This window comes from Syzygium oleosum, unplaced genomic scaffold, assembly GCF_021117445.2.
Source record: "Syzygium oleosum isolate NSW1041296 unplaced genomic scaffold, Sole_v2.1 Sole_v2.22, whole genome shotgun sequence".
Taxonomy (NCBI): Eukaryota; Viridiplantae; Streptophyta; class Magnoliopsida; order Myrtales; family Myrtaceae; genus Syzygium; species Syzygium oleosum.
The window spans coordinates 3,743,453-3,766,742 of record NW_026607506.1 but is presented as its reverse complement, the minus strand read 5'-3'; the positions used below and the strand labels follow the sequence as shown (position 1 = coordinate 3,766,742).

The 23,290-nt window shown below is 40.7% G+C and overlaps 3 protein-coding genes across 3 annotated transcripts; all 3 read right to left on the bottom strand.

Moving 5' to 3' along the window:
- Window positions 1–204: 204 nt before the first annotated feature.
- Window positions 205–4,749, bottom strand: LOC115669899 (catalase isozyme 3-like). Its single transcript, XM_030591062.2, has 8 exons — window positions 4,571–4,749; window positions 4,135–4,231; window positions 2,665–2,942; window positions 1,565–2,341; window positions 1,285–1,374; window positions 724–791; window positions 554–647; window positions 205–413 (listed from the first exon to the last, which is right to left on the bottom strand). The coding sequence occupies exons 1-8, from the start codon at window positions 4,583–4,585 to the stop codon at window positions 354–356; spliced, it is 1,479 nt and encodes a 492-aa protein (XP_030446922.1). The 5' UTR covers window positions 4,586–4,749; the 3' UTR covers window positions 205–353.
- Window positions 4,750–8,444: 3,695 nt separating this feature from the next.
- On the bottom strand, window positions 8,445–13,280 carry LOC115669898 (catalase isozyme 3). The gene is made up of 8 exons (XM_056321239.1): window positions 13,099–13,280; window positions 12,671–12,767; window positions 11,227–11,504; window positions 9,850–10,626; window positions 9,554–9,643; window positions 8,981–9,048; window positions 8,812–8,905; window positions 8,445–8,664 (listed from the first exon to the last, which is right to left on the bottom strand). The coding sequence occupies exons 1-8, from the start codon at window positions 13,111–13,113 to the stop codon at window positions 8,605–8,607; spliced, it is 1,479 nt and encodes a 492-aa protein (XP_056177214.1). The 5' UTR covers window positions 13,114–13,280; the 3' UTR covers window positions 8,445–8,604.
- Window positions 13,281–14,079: 799 nt separating this feature from the next.
- LOC115669900 (catalase isozyme 3-like) lies at window positions 14,080–18,675 on the bottom strand. The gene is made up of 8 exons (XM_030591063.2): window positions 18,516–18,675; window positions 18,084–18,180; window positions 16,898–17,175; window positions 15,824–16,600; window positions 15,531–15,620; window positions 14,679–14,746; window positions 14,510–14,603; window positions 14,080–14,395 (listed from the first exon to the last, which is right to left on the bottom strand). Exons 1-8 carry the CDS (start codon window positions 18,528–18,530, stop codon window positions 14,336–14,338), a joined length of 1,479 nt encoding a protein of 492 aa, XP_030446923.1. The 5' UTR covers window positions 18,531–18,675; the 3' UTR covers window positions 14,080–14,335.
- Between the last annotated feature and the right edge of the window lie 4,615 nt (window positions 18,676–23,290).

Genomic DNA, 23,290 nt, shown 5'->3' with positions numbered 1-23,290 from the left:
AATCACATACTAATACCGTCAGAAGATTCAATAATTTCCCAGCTAGTTGACAGATCAACGAAGTAATCGTTCGATGAAGTATCGAACAGGGAGAGACATGTTGCTATTCCGACTCAAGTTCATATTAGCCAATAATGAAATTGGAGTTCAGAGGCAATAAGCTAGCAAGTAAAATGGCAGCCATTTTTTTTTTCAGTCAAAAAAAAAATGGCAGCCTTTATTGGATTAGAAACCTCAGGTCAGAGTTGCATGACAAGTTCTCCTCTGGTATTATTACGATACATCACAGCAGACAAGCATGTCAACACTTCGCTTGTTATGCTCCTTCCGAAGTAGCGACAAGCTCTCTACATTCACATACTTGGTCGGGCATTGAGACAAGAAGCTAGCTTCTGACCAAATGATTTGTCAGCCTGTAGCAGAGGTGCATCATAGGCCATCAGCATACTATCGTAGAGCATGTTTTAGAAAGACGTTCTCAATTTCCAGGTAAACACTGAACAAATTTCTGTAGAATCAGAGAAAGCAAAACCGGCGAATAATTATAGCTCACCTGAGCCCAGTAAGAGATCCAGATGGAGCGGAGCTCATGGGTAACACGGGGGTCAGATAAGGCCTCAACCCAGCGGCCAAAAAACCGCTCTTGCCTAGTGACAAAGTTGGAACACATTTGAGTGTCCAGTAAACTACACATCTACTAAGGAAACAATGGTCGAAAGGTACCTGTCTGGTGCCCAGGATCGGTATCTCTCTCCCGGTTGCTTGAAGTTGTTCACCTTCTCAATAATGCACTGCATAACCAATAAGTTCACTGATCAATGAACACAATAGCACACATATCCAATCCAAGGCAAACCCCAAGAACTACATTTTTCTAGCATCAAGTTCTCTTTTCTAGTTTTAACTTCTTTCCTTCCTCATTTCTTAGTTTTTAGCTTAGTCGAAAATTTAATGGTGCTACTACACTCCCCCTCCAGTTCGATAATGTGGTCATAGTAAAGAGTTGTCATTATACTGCGGATGAGTAGCGACAATCTCAAAGGTAGCAGAAGAAAAGGCCCAATTTGGAATCATTAGCTAATCAATTGTATCCAGTGGCACCTTTTGAAGTAACAGAAAGAAAAGCAACGACTGTATCGCCATAATCACTACAACAACACATCAGAAATTGAATACAAACAATTTTATCTGAAGACCAAACAGAGGCACCACATCAGTATCCTGGAGGCTAGAACATGTTTCAAGAGCCAAAATAAATGCACAGGGTTAATCCAGAAACTTTACCCTATCTCGCTTTCCATTCAAGACTGGAGGAGGTAGGGGGAACCTTTCTGCATGACGAACACGATCAAAACTTGAAGGGAAATAATTTATCTGCAAATCAGCATCGTGGATACACCACGTCATTAGTTCTTCCTTCTAAAGGAAAAACAAATTGATTCGAGTGTGGTATTATAGACAATCCAATTCACTGTACAACCAGCTAAAAATATTTATGAGGTCATGCCTGTGACATGTTCAGCCTCAGGCTGCAATTGAGCAAACAGAAGATAAACATCATTACCTCTTCATCCCTGCACATGAAATTCATGAAACCTTCATGGTGATTGTTGTGATAAGCACACTTGGGAGCATTAACAGGGAGTTGAAGATAGTTTGGTCCAAGGCGGTGTCTCTGAGTATCAGCATAGGCGAAAATCCGAGTTTGGAGCAGCTTATCATCAGAGTAATAGATACCAGGGACCACAATTGCAGGGGAAAAGGCAAGCTGTTCATTTTCTGCAAAGAAGTTATCGATGTTCTTATTCAACACCAAGCGACCTACTGGTTGCAGAGGAAAGATGTCCTCAGGCCAGCTTCTTGTCACATCAAGTGGATCGAAGTCAAATCTGTCTTCATGATCAGGATCTATAACTTGGATGTAGAGTTTCCACTCTGGGTAATTGCCGGCAGCAATCGAATCATAAAGATCCTTAGTCGCATGACTGTGATTTGATCCTCCAACATGAATTGCCTCCTCTTCCAGCAAACACTTCACTCCACAAGTTGGTTTCCAGTGAAATTTCACATAATGTGCCTTCCCAGCTTTGTTAATTAAGGTGTAAGTATTAACCCCAAAGCCTTCCATGTGTCTGTAGTCTTGAGGAACACCAACATCATCGAAGGTGAAGGTAAACATGTGCAAACTCTCAGGATGGTGGGAGAAGAAGTCAACTATTCTCCATTTCTCCGGGATGTTAGACTTTGGGTTGGGCTTAAGAGCATGGATCATGTCTGGGAATTTCATTCCATCACGAATAAAGAAGACAGGGAAACTGTTTCCCACCATATCAAAGTTACCCTGCATTCAGAAAAAAAGGAATGGTCAAAGAAAAGAAAAGAAACGCGAAACAACGTAAAGAGATACTGCTTGTTCTATTTCACTTCTCTTTTGTTTCAACAAACCTTTCTATTCAACTAGTCATGTTGAAGTGTAAAAATAAAATCCATTATCACATGGTTAAGAACTGCATAGATTTAGAGTATTGACACCCAACACTCAGTCATATTACATATGCCAAGTACAGTATCTGGATAATCAGTTAAATAAATACATTTCTGGCCAAAAAGATAAGTTTGAATAAAACAAATTTGCAGATACTAAAGCATGGAATCATCTCATACCTCTCTGGTGTAAAACTTCACTGCAAAACCTCGAGGACCTCTAAGGGTTTCAGGGCTGCCACGCTCAGGGATGACAGTGGAGAAACGGACAATAACTGGTGTCTGAACTCCAGGAGATCGAAGAAAATCGGCACATGTCAACTGAGAGATATCGTGAGTGACCTCGAAAAATCCTTTTGCACTAGCTCCCCTAGCATGGACCACCCGCTCAGGAATTCTCTCTCTATCAAAATTAGCAAGTTTCTCCACCAGATGATAATCCTCGAGGAGAACTGGACCTGTAATAGATGAATCTTTTAGAAGCTATTAAGCTTTGTGTCTTCAATAAGATGTTCGGAAAGCACAAGGAGGACCAAAAAAAAACTTCTGTGACGAGCTAAACAACTATATCATTTTTCTGCTCTAGGTCAAGGCTATCTGCACTGGCAAAAAAGGCTGGACTTAATCGGTCCACTTGCAGGGCAGGTAGCCGGGTCTCCACAATCGAGCCTCTGGTTTATTAAAAAGAATGCAGCATTTTCTATCATGTTTTTGTACGCATTTTTAGCTTGATCACATCTACGCCTCAATTGGTATGCATGGATCCTAGAAATGTAGAATAGCTATGGAAAAATCTTGTGCACCACTCATATGCCGTGAAACTTTCCATTTGGGTGGTGCAAACAGAAAAATAGATGAAAAAACAGAGTCTGATATCGGGAAGAATGCAAAAAAATGCTTGGCCCTGCAATTGCACCTCGACATTATTCAATGAATAATCATTTACGTTGAATAGAGAAAGATGGTGCCTTTCTAAGAATGCCTATAGTGTTTCTCAAAGGTAATAATTACTATAGCAGTAAACTAAAGTACAGCCAGAAGAACTGTCTAGTGGAAAGGGAAGAAACAAATCAAATTCTCCCAAACTGCTTCTTGTCGCCCATTTCTTAGACAAAAATGAAAATGATCACATGATATGTTTCCATGCTGTTATAAGGTGCTAAAGAACTCAAAAGAGAAAGATTATAGACTCACAGATTAGATTATAGACTTTCTGTTAAAAACCTAAAATTTTAGATTCGTTGAAGGAATATATACAGGACCGCAGTAAACACCTTGACCTCATCAAAACACAAAAAATAAAAAGAACCAATTGATGCAGTCAAGATACTCTAGCCCATTAACTGCAAACTTAAAGAAACAAGATAAAATGTCCAGAGCTAACCGTGCAGTCAGTCAAAATGTTCAATGGTTTAGCACTTACAGGACATAAAAGTTTGCCTTACTCAAATGATTAACTCAAGACTATAATAAAACCACAAACCATGTATTAATCACACGGATAGAGCGAAAACGGAAGGTCAACAAAAGTTCCAACAAAAAGGAAACCAATTCCCACCCTCAAGTGCAAGTACTATCCATGGACGAACGACTAGCATAGAACTATCATATCTTTGGTAAAGAAAACTACTCCGACATCAATTGTGGTACCTCTAGTTCCAACAGTCAGTGATGAGTTATTGTTCCACACAGGAGCACCGGAGTTGGTTGTCCAAAAGCTGGAATCGTAGGCGCTCGACGGACGATACTGCGACATCCACAATTTCCCAGCAAAAACATCAACAATTTGCTAGGCCGCACGCAATTGTTAAGATCAAAAGAGCCATAGCATGAACAATTCCTAAATTCGTATCGCAACAGAGAGCATTCCTCTCCTACTTCTCAGAAACTACAAAACGAATACAGCTTCACAAACGGGAAATGAAGAGAGAGAAAACAAGCGCCGCGGAAATTTCGGTTCGATTGACGAGAATCAGCATGATCAACACCGATCGGGAAACGAAAGGAAAAAAAAAAAACGAACTCACTCCGCCACTGCGAAGATCGAGGTTCAACGACCGAAGCAGAAAAAGATGAATCGAGATACCTTGTACGGATCCATGGCGCGAGACGGAGGGAAGCGGATCGACAAGCGAGCTTACCTGCGAGAGTCAGAGCTTCGCTTCGAAGTTAATGATGGCGCGAGACCGAGAGGCGTGCGTCAATTCGCCTCTCCATTTCCATGACTACGAACAGTGCCATGACTTCGCGCGGACACCAACAATGCATAAAATATTCTTCTCCTTTTTCCTGTTCTCCACCCTTTACTCTCTCTCTCTCTCTGCTCTCGCTTTCTTTTTCTTCTTCTTCTTCTTCTTCTTCTTCTTCTTCTTCCTCCACCATCAGCGACGACCCGAGCAAGAAGCTCGTCCGGAAGGAACCGGCAGCAACGGACTCCGACCGTCAAGGGATGCGACGGCGACCCCGGGCTGCGATTCGACCCGGCGGAAATCTCCCTCCGGGACTGCGACCACGTCTTCCGGCGCGCCGGTCTGATCCGCGAGGGCGCGATGTTCGGCGGCGAGGTCCGCGCGCCGCCCATGGATTTAACCGAGCAAGGGGGGGGGGGGGGGGTGGGGGCGGAGCGCACGGGAGGGGCGAGGCCGACGGCGGCGACTGCCGGCGATCGGAACCTGCACCGGGCACGGGCACGATGAATCCTCCTCGGGCGAAGGCGGAGCCTCCGCTTCGGCAAATCAACCTTCGTGCCCCAGAAATTCAGTTATTCAGTGGTTGATTTGCAGAGTGCATGGAGATGAAACCTAGAGACACAGCCAACGGTAGAAGAAAGAAAGAAAGAAGGATAAGAAAATTCAAAATTTCTGGAGAGCGCGGGCCTCTCTTATATACCGACGTGGCACTTCTCGATCGCCCGTTAGCTTTTTCCCAATAATAAAGGAAAATACTTTTTCGGAAAGTATTTTTTCGGAATATAATTAGTTTTCCTATGATCGAAACCGTTTTCTAATGTTTGAATTTTATTGGAAAATGATTTCAATCTCATAACTTTATCTCAAGCAAAAAGAAATCCGATTTTTTTAATGATTTTTTTTTATTATTTTTTAAAAATTTTGAATTTTTATTTTTTTTATAAATAGCTTTTAATTATTTTTAAATTTTCTTTTTTTCTTTTCTTTCCTTTCCTTTTTTCTCCTTCCTCCACCGCAACCGGTTGGCGACAGCCACAGGCGAGCTCGAGCTCGCCGGCCTCGGCTGAGCTTGAGCTTGCTTGGATCTGGCGAGCTGCGAGCTTGGGCTCACTTGGATTGGCTAAGCCTCGAGCTCGTCGGCCTGCGTCTTGGCCGATTGCCGGGCTTATCGGCCGTCGCCAATGCACGCGGTCGGCGAAGGAAGGAAAATAGAGAAAAGAGAAAAGAAAAAGAAAGAAGAAAAAAAGAAAAAGAAAGAAAGAATAAAATAAAATAAAATAATTAGATTTTAAAAAAATAAAAATAATTAAAATTTCAATTTTTTTAAAGGAATAATATTATTAACCAAGGACCCAAGCCTGAGCGCCGAGGACTCGCACACGGTCTTTGTGGACCCAGGCCTAAGGGTTGGGACTAGAGCTCGAGCGTCGAGGACCAAGCATGGCCTTTATGGACCTGAGATCAGGTGCCAGAGCATTGGGTACGGCCATTAGGGGTTCAGGCCCCGCCTCACGAGTCCTGGTGTGAGTGTCGGGGGCATAGGCCGGAGCACCATGGTCCCAGGCCTAGCCTCGATGGACCGGGGCCCTGTCGTCAGAGACCTAATCCTGAATGCAAGGGACACGGGAACTAATGTTAGAGTTTCTGTACCTAAGCGTAGAGTTTTGGGTTCAAGTTATTTCGGAAAACATTTTCCGATTCTTTTAAAAAGGAAATCATTTTCCTGAATTTTGAGCTTTAATAGGAAAACCTTTTTTATTGACTAGGAAAATATTTTTCGTCGACTGATTTTTCTAGGCAAACCAAATGTAAAAAATATTTTTCGCGAAACAAATGAACCCTTAATTTCACAAACGTCTTGGTTGCAACAGGATGAGACGGATCATGTAAGCTAGTTTTTATATGGAAGAAGAAAAATAAAAATTTAAAAAGGAGATAATAGGTGAAGTAATAATAGAGGTCGTCATGAGCTCATGTATCCTTATCCTTAAAATCGGGTATTCAGCTCGGACAAGCGAAGGATATTTATACGGACATGACACGTGAACACGAGATCTTCGAAGGGCACGAAGCTAGCATTATCAATCCATTAACATTCGGGAGGTATTTGCGTCATGTAGGTCGACACGATTAGCTCATGTTTTGATTGGGTCCTTATACTGACATCACACAAATCGACCTCTGAACACGAATTGCCAATCATACTCAAGGTAGAAGAGAAGAGAGTGGTGAATAGTAAAGGTAAGCGGTTTCAAGTTCCTTACAGGTTTAACTTGGAACATGAAATTTACCCTCGGGTACAGGTTCCTCATTTTTTGGAATCTGAAACTTATCCATCGGAACATGGAACCTACCCTGTCATAGGTTCCGGGGTCTAAAATGTTCTTTTTTTAAAATTTCATTTTTAGTTAAACAAAACGAAAATGAACGCAACAATACTGAACAAGCTTGTTATTCACCAAACAGAATACAAAAGACTAGTTTTTCTGGCATTATGATTCCAATAAATACAATTAAAATGAAAAATCACTGCGTGAATCGATACTAGGGGTGAATGGTTCCATGTACCATACAAGTTCCACCTAAAACCTACCCATGAGAATAGGTTCTTATTTTTTGGAATCTGAAACCTACCCTATGATAGGTTCCAGGTCGGTTCTAAGATCTACCTAGGTTCCACATGTATTATTAATTGAACAATTGCAATGAATCATCACTTTTAATGATCGCAATTTGTAGCTATGATTCACTGACGATAACTTATATTTAGACACACGAAAAATATGAAATATTAACAAGTCATGAAATGAAAGTTCAGACTAATAGTTTTAGATTATATACTCACTATCTAACGACATGAAACACCATAGGATCACGTAAAGATATAGATCAAGAAAAAACACAAAAAACTTGTTTAGATTTCAGGTTTCAGGTTCTACCTACCTAGAACCTGGAACTTACCGTCGAAACAGGTTCCCCAATTTTTGAAATCTGTAACATACTTTGCATACCTTGGAACCTGAAACCTACAGGGTTCTCAGGTTCTAGGGTAGAACCGGGAACCATGCTCACCCCTAGTGAATAGCATGTAAAGTGGGCCTTCCATGAAATTGACATTTTAATGCATAAGGATGTTTTTGGGGACAATCCATACATATTAATGCTATGTTTATTTCGCGAAAAATAGGCATTTGAAAAATATTTTTTTAAAAATAATCGTTTGTATCACTTAAAATAATTAGTCAATGAAAATGTTTCATTACTGACAACAATTTATGTCTAAATATTTTCGTAAACAGTGAAAATATTTTTGTTCATTCTTTTTTGTAAGCAATAAAAATGATCATTTTTAGAAAAATATTTGCAATCATTTTTCGCGAAACAAATGAAACCTAACAAAGAAGAAGTTAGCATCCCACAGGGCCACGGCTAATTACCTCATGCTCATGATCATTACCAGTCCAACCAAGTGTAAGATCAGATTTCACGCTTAAAGAAAGTTGCCCATCACTATCACGAAACGTCTCTCTCTTTACTTCTTCTTCTTACTTGTTTATTGATTAGGCAAAGTATAATTTTACACATATATACTCTAGAATCGCCCAAGCATGCATAGAATATTTTGATACCTCCTTAAAGAAGCCCATGAATCATATGATGACGATGTCGAAGATTCAGCAGTTTCCCTTCTAATTGACAAATTAAGGAAGCAATCATTCAACGAAGAGGGAGAGACATGTTGCCAAGAAATTGAAGTTCATAGGCAACGAGCTACCAAGTAAAACAGCAGAGCCTTTATTGAATTAGAAACATCTGATCAAAGAGTTGCATGACAAGTTCTCCTCTAGTATTACAGTATAGCACAGCAAACAAACATGCTAACACTTCAGTTTTTATGCTCCTTCAAAAGTCGAATCACCCCCCTTCGCTTTCACATACTTGGCCTCGCATTGAGACGAGAAGCTAGCTTCTGACCAAGCACTTTGTCAGCCTGTCGAAAAGATGCATCAAAAGCCATCAGCAATCAGCATATCATCGTTTGAGCATGTTCTAGACAGACGTTCTCAATATCCAGGTAAAGCTCAACAAATTTCGGTAGCATTGGATAAACCAAAATGGGCAAATAGTTAAAGCTCACCCGAGTCCAGTAAGAGATCCAGATGGAGCGGAGTTCATGGGTAACCCGGGGGTCAGATAATGCCTCAACCCAGCGGCAAATAAACCGCTCTTGCCTGGTGACAAAGTTGAAACACATTGAGTGAACAGTAAATTACACATATACTCAGGAGACAATGGCCGAAAGGTACCTGTCCGGTGCCCAGGATCGGTATCTCTCTCCCGGTTGCTTGAAGTTGTTCTCCTTCTCAATAATGCACTGCATAACCAGTAAGTGCACATATAGATGAATACCAGCAGCAGAGATATCCAATCCAAGGCAAACCCTGAGAACTACATTTTTCTAGCCAGAGAATCTCTTTTCTAGTTATAACATGTTCCTTCCTCATTTCTTAGTTTTAAGCTTAGTCTGAAAATTTAGTGGTGCTACTACACTCCCCCTCATTTCGGCAATGTGGTCGTAGTAAAGAGTCATCATTGCACTGAGGACAGGTGGAGACAATCTCAAAGGCAATGTTGTACATGACAGACTACCAGAAGAAAATGCAATGATCATCACAACAGCACACCAGAATTTGAATTAAATCAATTTTATTTAAAGTCCAAACAGAAACACCATTACCACAATGCCTTTCAATTTACCACAGATTAACCATAGTAATGCATGACTTAACTGCAAGTGTGTAATTATTTCTCCAAGAGGCTGGAACATGTTTTAAGACTCAAAGTTGATATAAATTGACAGGGTGAGTCCAGAAACTTACCCTATCTCGCTTTCCATTCAAGACTGTAGGAGGTATGGGAAACCTTTCTGCATGACGTACAGGATCAAACCTTGAAGGGAAATAATTTACCTACAAATCAGCATCAAGGATACACCACATCATTAGTTCTTCATTTTAGAAAAAACAAACTGATTCAACTGGGTGTGTTATACCGATAGGCTACTGTAGCCAATTCAATTCTCTGTACAACGAGCTAAAAATATGTTATAAGGTCATGCTTGTGACATGTTCATTCTCAGCCCGTTATTGAGTAAACAGAAATTAAAGATCATTACCTCTTCATCCCTGTGCATGAAATTCATAAAACCTTCATGGTGATTGTTGTGATGAGCGCACTTGGGAGCATTAACAGGGAGTTGAAGATAGTTTGGTCCAAGGCGGTGTCTCTGAGTATCAGCATAGGAGAAAATCCGAGTTTGGAGAAGCTTATCATCAGAGTAATAGATACCAGGGACCACAATAGCAGGGCAAAATGCTAGCTGTTCATTTTCTGCAAAGAAGTTATCGATGTTCTTATTCAACACCATGCGGCCTACTGGTTGCAGAGGCACAATGTCCTCAGGCCATATTTTTGTTACATCAAGTGGATCGAAGTCAAATCTATCTTCATGATCAGGATCTATTATTTGGATGTAGAGTTTCCACTCTGGGTAATTGCCGGCAGCAATCGAGTCATAAAGATCCTTAGTTGCATGACTGTGATTTGATCCTCCAACACGAATTGCCTCCTCCTCCAGCAAACACTTCACTCCACAAGTTGGTTTCCAGTGAAATTTCACATAATGTGCCTTCCCAGACTTGTTAATTAAGGTGTAAGTATTAACCCCAAATCCTTCCATGTGTCTGTAGTCTTGAGGAACACCAACATCATCGAAGAGAAAGGAAAACATGTGCAAACTCTCAGGATGGTGGGAGAAGAAGTCAACTATTCTCCAGTGCTCCTGGATGTGAGACTTCGGGTTGGGTTTAAGAGCATGGACCATGTCTGGAAATTTCATTCCATCGCGAACAAAGAAGACAGGGAAATTGTTTCCCACCAGATCAAAGTTTCCCTGCATTCAGAAAAAACGAATGGTCAAAGAAAAGGAGAAATGCGAAACCATGCAATTACATGAAGAGGCACTACTTATTCTATTTTGATGTTCTGACTTCTCTTTTAGGCTCCGTTTGTTTCGCGGAAAATAAATGATTTGGAAAACATTTTCCTAAAAATGATCGCTTGTATTGAATACAAAAATGAACAAACGAAAAATATTTTCATAGTCTACGAAAAAATCGAGATATAAATTATTGTCGATAATGAAAACATTTCTTGTTGAATAATTATTTCAAGCAATATAAGCAATCAGTTTTAGAAAAATGTTTTCCAAATCATCCATTTTCCGCGAAACAAATGGAGCCTAAAATAAAGGTTTATGACAGCTCCTTGATAAAGTCATCTTCAACTAGTCATGTTGAAGTGTCAAAATAAAATTCATCATCACATGGTGAAAAACTGCATAGATTTAGAGCATAGACACCAACACTCAGCCGAATTCCAAATGCCAAGTACAGTATCTGGATAGTCAGTAAACTAAATACACTTCAGGCAAAAAAAAAGAAAGTTGAAAACAATAAATTTGCAGATTCTAAAGCATGTAATCATTTCATACCTCTCTGGTGTAAAACTTCACTGCAAAACCTCGAGGATCCCTAAGAGTTTCAGGGCTGCCACGCTCATGGATGACAGTGGAGAAACGGACAATAACAGGTGTCTGAACTCCAGTAGCTCGAAGAAAATCAGCACATGTCAACTGAGAGATATCGTGAGTGACCTCGAAAAATCCTTTTGCACTAGCTCCCCTGGCATGGACCACCCGCTCAGGAATCCTCTCTCTATCAAAATTGGCAAGTTTCTCCACCAGATGATAATCCTCGAGGAGAATTGGACCTGTAAATAAAAGAAAATTTCCTTTAGAAGCTGTTAAGCTTTGTGTCTTGAAAAAAGATGTTCAGAAGGCACAAGGAGAACAAAAAAGATGCTTCTGCGATGAGCAAAATAACTAAAACATTTTTCCGTTCTGGGTGGGGGACACATACATAGGCCAAAGAGGCCTGCACTTAACCGGTTCACTTGCAGGGCAGGTAGCTGAGTGTCCACGACAGTGTCTCTGTAAAAACTACTGCATTTTCTAGCATATTTTTCTATGCATTGTTAGCTTGATCACATCTAGGCCTCAAGGTTTACATGGACCCTAGCAAAATCTTGTATGCCACTCATGCGCCATGACACTTGGGCTTTTTTTTTTTTTTGGGGGGGGGGAGGGGAGTGTAAATGAAAAAATAAAGCTGAAAAAGCAGAGTCTTGTATCAGCAAGAATGCAAAAAATGCTGGGCCTAGCAATTGCCCACGCCATAACCCTTAGGAGCAATTGCACCTCATTCTTCTATGTACAGTCATTTACGTTGAATAGAGAAAGATGGTGCCTTTCTAAGAATGCCAATAGTGTTTCTCAATGGTAATAATAACTATAATAGAAAACAAAAGTACAGCCGGAAAAACTGAACACAGCCGAAAGGAAAGAGTCATTTTCGCCAAACTGCTTGTTGCCCTAGAAATGAAAATGATCACATAATATGTTTCCTTTCTGTTATACGCTGCTGAAGAACTCAAAAGAGAAAAATTACATAATTAAACCTTAATTTAAAGTGTAAAAAACTTAGATTCATTGGAGTAGAGTATACAGCACTGCAGCAAACACCTTGACTTCACCAAAAAAAAAAAACAAACACAAAAATAAAAAGAACAATTGATGCAGTCGAGACACTCTATAGCAAATTAACTGCAGACCCAAAGAAACAAAATAAAATGTCCAGAGTTAACCGCGCACGCTTACAAGACACAAAAGTTTGCATTTTTTCTATAATAACGTGCTCGAATAATTAAAAATCAATGCTAAAAAGACCACAAACCATGAATTCATCACAGTTCAACGAGAAAAGAGAAACCAATCCCCCTTCAAGCGCAAAGTACTACCCATACACGCACGGTTAGCATAGAATTACCATATTTTTGGGAAAAGAACACGACCGTGAGATCCGTAATGGTAATCGTACCTCTGGTTCCAACGGTCAGGGACGAGTTGTTGTTCCAAACAGGAGCACCGGAGTTGGTCGTCCAGAAGCTGGAATCGTGAGCGCTCGACGGACGATACTGCGAAAATCCAAAAATTCGCAGCGAGAAAAAGAATCAACGTTTTGCGCAACGGTCGCACGCCATCGATAGATAAAAAGATCGGACTGATCAACGAAACAGATCCCCTAAGCACGAACAAAATCCCTAATTCATAGTCCCCACAGAGACCACTCTTCTTCCTTAATTCTCGGAAAACCAGAACACGAATCGAGCTTGCAGACAGGGAGGAGGGCAAAAGGAAAAAACGCGGGAAACTAAAAAGCCGCGGCGGCGAAATTCCGGTTCGATCAGCGCGACGATCGGCACGATCGAGGCGGGAGAAAGAGGAGAAGGCGGGATCGTCGGGTACCTTGTACGGGTCCATGGCGGGAGACGGCGGCGGCGGCGGCGACGGCCGAGGCGACGGTTCCGAGATCGGCTTCGAGGCTAACGATGGCGACTTCGAGGGGGGCGTGTGCCGATCAAACTACTCCGTCGTCTCCATTTACGAGTCGTATATAACTCTCTCTCCCTCTCTCTCTCTCTTACTGCTCATCGTTATCTTCAATTTTTTTCTAATTATGAAAATAATGATTTTTTCTTTTCTCTTTTTTTGGTCGAAATGAAAATAATGATTATAGCACGATATGTTTTTCTATAGTTATCCTTTCCGAATATAGTAAAATATCTATTATCCTTCGGTAACTGTTGAAATTACATTAAGATAACATGCGGAACCTTCTCGATGAAACCTTCCTTAATCGAGTATGATGCTGCCAAAACATCGCCATAGTGAAAATGTTTCCTTTTAATTTCGAGATTGCGCCTTTTTTAACGACGTGAAAGCCGTTCCAAACTCTATAATATTTCCTTTTCTTTCGTATCTGTTCTAAACGATTTTCTCTTTTTCGAAAAAGAGAGAGATTAATCAAATGGGCTTCAGAAAAAAAGGGTTCGTAACATCATAAAAAAAGCAGAACACCGAAATAAAATAAAAAAAAAGTTTCAAATTTCCCTCCCCCAATCTGGCACAAAAATTCCGAAATTTTATGATCTCTTCTCGAAATTTTTCGGTCAAAATTAGTGCACTAATGTACGTATTATTAAAAGTCAAAATTCTTTTAATCCCTCACGCTTAATTTTCGGTCAAAATTAAAAGTATTATTCGAATTTTAGAGTATACTAAAAAGAATTATGCACTAATGTACACGTCAACATTTGAATTGAGCGAAGATTTCTGGAAAGAAAGAATTTTCTGCTATAATTGACAGAACAACGAAGCAATCGTTCCATGAACAGGGAGAGGCATGCTGCTATAATGAAAATTGAAGTTCATAGGCAGTAAGGTAGAGCATAGTAAAATGGCAGGCCTTTATTGGAGTAGAAACATCAGGTAAAAGAGTACAGAACGGCAGACAAACATGCCTGCACTTAAAAAGCTTTTATGCTCCTTCCAAAGCAGCAATTTACAAGCATTCCCACACAAGATACCTCTTAGTATGTATTACAGCATAGCACAGCAAACAGACATGCCAACACTTAGCTTTTCATGCTTCTTCCAGCTCCGCATTCGCACGCTCGTGCTGGAATCGGCCCCCTCATCACGTTCACATGCTCGGTCGCGCACTGAGACGAGAAGCTAGCTTCTGGCCGAGCGATTTGTCAGCCTGCAGCAAGGATATGCATCATAGGCCATCAGTATACCATCGTTGAGTATGGGAGGAAGCTAGCGAATCTGGCGAATAGTTATAAAGCGAATCGGGCGAATAGTTATAGCTCACCTGAGTCCAGTAAGAGATCCAGATGGAGCGATGCTCGTGGGTAACACGGGGGTCGGACAATGCCTTGATCCAGCGGCTGATGAAACGGTCTTGCCTGGCAACAAAGTTGAAAGACATTGAGTGACCGATAAATTACGCGTCTACTCAGGAAACAATGGTTGAAAGGTACCTGTCCGGTTCCCAGGATCGGTATCTCTCTCCTGGCTGCTTGAAGTTGTTCTCCTTCTCAATAATGCACTGCATAACCAATAAGTTCACAAATAGATGAATACAAGCAGCATAAATATCCAATCCAAGGCAAACCCCGAGGACTACATTTTTCTAGCCACAAAAACATTAACTTCTCTTCTCTAGTTTTTAACTTATTCCCTTCCTCATTTGTAAGTTTTTAGCTTTAATCTGAAAATTTAGCGGTATTACTAAACTCCCCCTCCATTTCGATAATGCGGCAATAGTAAAGGGTTGGACATAACAAACTAGCACAAGAAAATGCCTAAGATCATATCACCATAATCTTCATAACAGCACACCAGAAATTGAGTTACATCAATTTTATCTAAAGTCCAAACAGAAGCACCACTACCGCAATGCCTTTCAACTTGCCACAGATTAACCATTATTATTGATGCGTTTACCGCAAGTGTGTAATTATTTCCTCTGGCATTCTCTGCCGAGTCTGAACTGCTGTAACTTTTACCGAGCCCGCCCTCAATCATCGACACAAAATAGATGTAGTAATACCATGCATACAATTCCCGTTCTTACTCGGTATCCTGGTTGCTGGAACATGTTTTAAGAGTCAATGCCTTCCAACTTGCCACAGATTAACCATTATTATTAATGCGTTTAGCGCAAGTGTGTATTTATATCTTCTGGCATTCTCTGCCGAGTCTGAACTGCTTTAACCTTTACCGAGCCCCGCCCTCAATCATCGACACAAAATAGATGTGGTAATACCATGCATACAATTCCCGTTTTAAGAGTCAATTCTGATATAAATGCATAGAGTCCAGAAACTCACCTTTTCTCGCTTTCCAGTCAAGACTCGAGTCGGTATTGGGAACCTTTCTGCATGGCGAACAGGATCAAATTTTGAAGGGAAATAATTTACCTGCAAATCAGCATCATGAATAAATCACATCGTTAGTTCTTCCTTTTTATCAAAAAACAAGCTGATTCGAGTCGAGTGTTGCATCAATAGACTACTATAGCCATTTCAATTCTCTGTACAACCAGCAAGAATTATGTTATTAGGTCATGCTAGAGGCATGTTCATCCTCAGCCCGTTAATTGAGAAAACAGAAAGATCATTACCTCTTCATCCCTGTGCATGAAATTCATGAAACCATCCCAGTGATTGTTGTGATGAGCACACTTGGGAGCATTAACAGGGAGTTGAAGGTAGTTTGGTCCAAGGCGATACCTCTGAGTATCAGAATAGGCGAAAATCCGAGCTTGGAGAAGCTTATCATCAGAGAAATAGATACCGGGGACCACATATGCAGGGTTAAATGCAAGCTGTTCGTTTTCATTAAAGAAGCTATCGATGTTCTTATTCAACACCAAGCGGCCTACTAGTTGCAGAGGCAAGATGTCCTCGGGCCATATTTTTGTCATATCAAGTGGATCGAAGTCAAAACTGTCTTCATCTGCAGGATCCATTACTTGGATGTAGAGTTTCCACTCAGGGTAGTTGCCAGCAGCTATCGAGTCATAAAGATCCTTAGTCGCATGACTGTGATTTGATCCTCCAACACGAATCGCCTCCTCCTCCAGCAAATTCTTCACCCCACAAGTTGGTTTCCAGTGAAATTTCACGTAGTGCGACTGTCCAGCCTTGTTGAAAAAGGTAAAAGCATGGACCCCAAATCCTTCCATGTGCCTGTAGTCCTGAGGAATACCAACATCATCATAGAACCACGCAAACGTGGACAAACTCTCAGGCTGGTGGGAGAAGAAGTCAATTATCCTCCAGTTCTCCTGGATGTTAGACTTCGGGTTGGGTTTAAAAGCATGGATCGCGTCCGGGAATTTCATTGCATCGCGAACAAAGAAGACAGGGAAATTGTTCCCCACCAGATCAAAGTTTCCCTGCATTCAGAAAATAAAACACGAATGGTGAAATAAAAGAAGAGAAACGCGAGATAACGCAATTACGTGAACAGATACTACTTGTTGCATTTCTATTACAGCCCTTTAATAAAGTCATCTTCATCTAGTGATGTCGAAGTGTCAAAATAAAACCCATTATCACATGGTTAAGAACTGCATAATAGACTTAGAGCATCCACGCCCAAGATACTGCAGAATCACAAATTTCAAGCACAGTATCTGGATAGTTAAATAAAAATAGATCTGCAGATTCCAAAGCTCGTGATCATCTCATACCTCTCTGGTGTAAAACTTCACAGCAAAACCTCGAGGGTCCCTAAGGGTTTCAGGGCTGCCGCGCTCATGGATGACAGTGGAGAAACGGACAATAACAGGTGTCTGAACTCCAGGAGCACGAAGGAAATCAGCACATGTCAAATGAGAGATGTCGTGGGTGACCTCGAAGAACCCTTTTGCACTAGCTCCCCGTGCATGGACCACCCGCTCAGGAATTCTCTCTCTCTCAAAAGTGGCGAGTTTCTCCACCAGATGATAATCCTCGAGGAGGATCGGACCTGTAAATTAAAGAAAAATTTCTCTTAGGTTAGGATGTGTTTATTTCGCGAAGAATGAATAATCTAAAAAATATTTTTCAAAAAACGATCGTTTATATAACTTAAAATAATTAGTTAATGAAAAATATTTTCTTTATCGATAATAATTCATGTTTAACTATTTTCGTAAACGATAAAAAAAATTTCGTTTATTATTTTTATAAGAGATACGAGTGAGATTTTTTAGAAAATATTTTTTAAATTATTTATTTTTGTAAAATAAACGCAATCTTAGATGTTGTCAGCTGTGTGTCTTCACTGCGATGTTCGTATAGCGCAAGAAGAACCAAAAAAATATACTTCTGTGATGAGCTAAGACAACTAGAACATTATCCTGTCGTGGGTCGCGGCCACGGCACGGGCCAAAAAAGGCCATCACATAAACAGTTCGCTTTCAGGGTAGGTAGTCGAGTCTCTACGACTGCCTCTAGATTATCAAAAAAAAGAAAACTACAACATGCTTCCTTTTACGTTATAAGCTGCTGAAGAACTCGAGAGCGAAAAACTATAGATCTATACTTTCATATTTAAAGTGTTGCAAAACCCAAAAATTCAAGATCCGTTGAAGGAGTGTACACAGGACTGCAGCAAACACCTTGACCTCAACAAAACACAAAAGTAAAAAGAACCCATTCATGCAGTCGAGAGACTCTTGCACATTTTCTATAAGAACGTACTCAAATGATCATATCAAGAACAAAAAGACCACAAACCATGTATTAATCACACTGATAAAGCAAAACAGAAAGGCAACGAAAGAAATATTCCACTTCAAGTGCAAGTAACCATCTCTGCATGCAAGACGTGCGTGAATTATCATAATTTTTTAGTGAAGAAAACGACTCAGAGATCCGTAATGGTGATAGTACCTCTAGTTCCAATAGTCAGCGAGGAGTCATTGTTCCAGACAGGAATACCGGCGTTGGTTGTCCAGAAGCTGGAATCGTAAGCGCTCGACGGACGATGCTGCGACATCCACAGTCGGCAGCAAAAATACATCAACATTCGATGAGTTTCGCATGCTATCGATAAGATAAATCAACGAAACAGAAGCCATAGCATGAACATCCCAACAGGCGGTTACTCTCCTTCTACTTCTCATACACTACCTAATGAACCCTGCTTACCAAACAGGAAATGAAGCGAAAAAAGAAACAAGCATTGCGGAAAATTTCGGTTCCATTAACGAAACTCGGTATGATCTATACGGATCGGAAAACCGAAAGGGAAAATTATTCCTGCCGCTGCGAAGATGGAAGAAGATCGAGGATCAAAGCAGAAGGGATGAATCAATCCAGTACCTTGTAAGGATCCATGGCAAGTGACAGAGACGACGAAGCGAGCTTGAGTCGGAGCTTTGGCTTGGAAGCTTAATGGTGGCGAGACTGAACTGGGTGTGTGCCCATCTATCACTTCGTCTCTCCATTTTCCGAGTTATATAATGTATGATCTCTCTGGCGGGACTCAGTACGTCCAGCTCAGTATCATTCTATGACTTTTCAAACAACCATTTTTCGTCTTGTACCGTAAATACGTCATATACCCATTTCTTAATCGATATTTAATAAATTAACTTATTATATAGATGAGTTATATTTAGTAAATAAATCATGAATGAGTTTAGAATGGTAAAATTTAGAATAATATAAATATTAAATGAATTCACAATTTACTTAGATCCAATTCACCTTTATGAGTCTCTCTTTATGCTCTTTCGCCTTCACTCGATCTTGCGCTCGCTCGATCTCGTGCTAGCTCACTCTGTGCTTTCACCTCAATTTGAATATGAATTTTCCCTATAGAAATATTTTAACAATATGGATTGAATCGGATATGAGTTAAATTGGATATGAGTTATTAGATTTGTATTGCATGAAAATTGATCAAAACAAGTTCAATAGATCAATTTGAGTCGGATCATTTTAATCCGACCGCATCCGTTCGACGGTCCACAACTCTCTCTCTCTCTCCCCCATCGTTAGCTTCATTATCAAGGCCGGCGTTTTCCGAGGTATGACTACTAACAGTGTCGTAAGTAGAGTGTTCCGTGCTGTGACTACTAACTACGAACACTGTCGTGACTTACGGGAATCGATACGTCCTGTTCGCTATCGTTTCATGACTTTTCAAGCCATTATTTAACGTCCTCTTCGCTACGATCTGTCTCTCCATCGTCATCTTCAATAATTCGTTTGATTAATTGAACCACGACTGGCGTGTTCCCAGCTGTGACTACCAACAGTGTCGATCCGATCCACTTGCTTCGTGCCTCCGAAGCTATCTTCAATGGTTCGTTTGATTAGTTGGATAGAGACGCTGTTCCACTGGAGTTTGTCGGGCTCTTTCCACGCCTTCGGATGGAGACGTCCACTTGAATCTTCACAGGCTCGTCGTATTCTTTTCCTTAAATAATATACCCTTCTCGAATTTAACGAAACGTGATAATACAAAAATCTTACGACAATGCCCATCCTTTCTTATCGTGATTTCCGGCAATAGTGTTTCGATATTGATCGAGTACGATGAAATAGCAACGTTGGAATAATGTTTGACATGCCATATTTCGTATAATCATCTCTGCAGATGAAATGAAGTGCTTCTACGATTTTTCCATAGCTATCAACCTTCAATAAAAGCTTTCTTGTCAAATACGATTTTAACAAAATGTGTCTCGTCAGAAATCAAAATGTTTTCGTTTCAGTTTTTTTTTGTGTGTTTTCTTATCTGCATTTTCTTTTAATTTTTTTTGGACAAAGTTTTCTTTCGCACCATTTTATAACGTGAGCACCCTATGGAAGCCATATATTTCCTTTTCTTTTATATCTGTTCCAAATGACTTCTTCTGAAGAAAAAAAATAAATATATGGGATTTATTCTCCGTTTGGAATATTATAGAAAAGGAAAAATAGAAAATTAGAAAGATTTTATGATTTTTGGGAAAAGTACCAAAAGAAATTGTAAATCTATTATACTTGTGCCAATTCAGTTCTAAATTTGTCAATTTTGCCAATTGAGACCTAAATCTTTTGACGATTTGCCAATGTAGTCCATCCGGCTAATTTTGGTTGGTAATTACTGACATGAACGACAGTTGTGCTACTTGGCACGACAAGCGCTGATACGAACAAAATTTTAATATTTTCTGAATTTTTATTTTTTTATTTTTTGCTTTCTTTCTTTTCTTTTTTTTACAATTCTGGGTCAGCGAGGGCCAATGACCTTAGCCTGGTTTGGGTGAGGGCGTCAAGCCCTCGTCCATATCTAGGCTGGGCTGGGCGAGGGCGAATCGATAGGCCAGGGTTGGAACCCTCTCCTAGATAGGCCCTCGCCTATGGCCGACTTTGTTGACCCACAATTGGAAAAAAAAAACAAAGGGAAGAAAAGAAAAAGAATAAAAAAAATTAAAAATTTTGTCCGTATCAGCATGTTGACCATGTCGCGTGGGGTGACCGCGCGTCTATAACAGTAATTTACGGTCATAATTGACTGAATTGGCTACATTGGCAAATCTTTAAAATGTTAAGAACTGAATTAATACAAATGCAATAAGATTAATACTTTTTTTTTTGGTTTTTTTTCCCGAAGTTCCGCCAACCCCCCCCCCCCCCCCCCCCCGGTCTCTCGAAAGAGTTTCAAAAAGCTTATAAAAGTTCTCGAATTTTCATTTCCCCCTCTCTCTCTCTCTCTCTCTCCTTTTTCTACTATATGCTCGGTCGAACTCGACCAAAACCTTTCATAAAAAAAATAGTTGAATTTTAGAATATCATCAGAAAATTACACGAGAATCAAAGTGTTAACACCCGAGCTTTGCAAAGTTGCAATAATATCGGAGCCGCCGCCGCCGTCGCCGTCGCCGTCGCCCCGTCGGGACGGCGTCGCAACAGAAAATCCAACAGGATAGGATAGAAAAGGAAAAGAAAATTCAAAAGACAGCGAAAGCTGAACTAAAGTGGAAAGAAACAGACAAACAAAACAAGCACGTGCTACGACCGACAGACACCGAGCACGACAAAGGACAACCTCCCGCGGGCCCCACGCCACGTAAGCTGTCTTTCTCGAATCGAAAGTAAGTACCAACCCAAAAATCTTATCCTGGAAATCGGGAAATCCAGTGGCGGGCCCCGCCTCGCGACCACCCACCGCACCGCACGGCATAAAAACAGAGCACGTGAAGTTGCACCAGTAGGAGCGCGCCACGTGGACGCGAGATATTTTCCCCGAATGCCGTGCCCGTCCTGGGGAATCTTGGCGCGTTTCCGGAGCGGCGCGGTGGGCCCGGAGGGCCGGAGCCGAGCTTTAGCCACAGCACTGTCTTTCTGGGTCCCACTTCGGCGTGATCGGTCCATGTTATTTTGGGATTATTATATTCATGGATTTTTTAGTAATCGATTATCGTGTGGGATCGTGAGAGGATTTTGATATCTTTGTTCCGGACAAGGATTAGGATTATCATAAAAGAGAAAAATAAGAATTAGGGATACATAATTTTCTTGATGTTCCTATTTAAGTCGCGGTCGTTTCGCGAAGAACAAATAATTTTAGAATATATTTTTTTTCCTAAAAATAATCGCTCATATCAGTTACGAAAACTCAATAAATGAAAATTATTTTTATCGTTAACAAAATTATTTAGATATGAATTACTGTCGATGGTGAAAATATTTTTCGCTGGCTGATTTTTCGAATAATTCGTTTTTCGCAAAATGAACGGACCTTGGTATCTTGTGACGTGAGGATCTATGGTGCGGGGCAGAGAGAAGCGGATCGATAGAGATGATGGGGCGAGCTTATCGGCGAGAGTCTGAGCTTGGCTCTTGAGGTTAATGGATGGGCGAGATAGTAGAAGGGTGTGTGTCGATCGACTGCTCTGTGTTTCCATCGTTATCCTTGATATTTCGTTTGTTTAATTGGATAGAGACGTCCACCAGAGTTCCTCGGAGTATTTCCATATACGGCGAAAAGGAAGATATTTAGGACAATAGCTCATGCAGTCATACTTGCGGATTTTTTTTTTCGAGAAAAGGGCGTAATGAGGCCGTTTATAGCCATAAACATTTGGGGTTCGGAGATGTTATTGAAGTGAGTTAAGCAAAGCCATTGATGAGCTAATGTGTGATTGAACAGGATAATTTAGATCGGTTGTAACGATCTCTAATGCTACAAATTAGGGGTGTTCGGTTCCTACCTTAAAACCGGACTAGATAAGGTTGATTTTCATTTTGTGGAATCGAAAACTGACCGACTTGGTCGTGGAATAGGACCAACCTATCCGACTCTAAGGTCAATCTCGGAATCGGTGATTTTTTTTTATTTCTTCTATTCCCTATACAAGTGGGAGTTTCCAACATTAAAATAAAAAATAATAATTTACTAATTAGGGTTTGCTTCAAAGTAAGAAAAAGAAAATTTTGGCCAATCTGTCAGTCCCCTTAAAAATCGCCCAAGACTGGTTGATCTGATTCCCAGATTGGACCGACCGACGCACATCCCTACTACAAACTCCGTTTGACGAGTAGATAGCTCTATTTTGAGGTTGAAACGGAATTGTCCGTGATCAGTGCTGCTTTCGATGAAGTATCTTTTCAATGGTCCAAAAAAAAATGAAAATAACACCAGCTACAACTTGGCCACAAAAGATTTCCCAACCTTATCTTCACGTACAACTTGATCACAGGAGGCAAATGCTTACCGGTTTAACAAAATTTGAGGAGCATGTTAGCAAATACTAATCGTTTTGCAATTCTATCACGATGATGTTGAACCCTTTCGACGTACTTTTAAGGTAAAGTGCGATGTACACTCGTCCCCGTATCCCATACTCACAATTTCTGTCCCCTTGTATCACTAGTTCTTGGCCAATAGATTGAAACAGCTCTTTACCTAACATTATAAGCAATGACGCGTTTGTTTGAGGGAAGAAACGATCTCTGATAATCTCACTTCTTGCCTATGAATTGGTAGAAAATTCACCACAAGGGCTGGCATTTCTTGTAGGGGAATGATCAGAGCTGATGCTGTTATGGATATATCCGACGCTATTGGAGAGGGGATATGCTCTTTTGAGGTGGCAAGCATC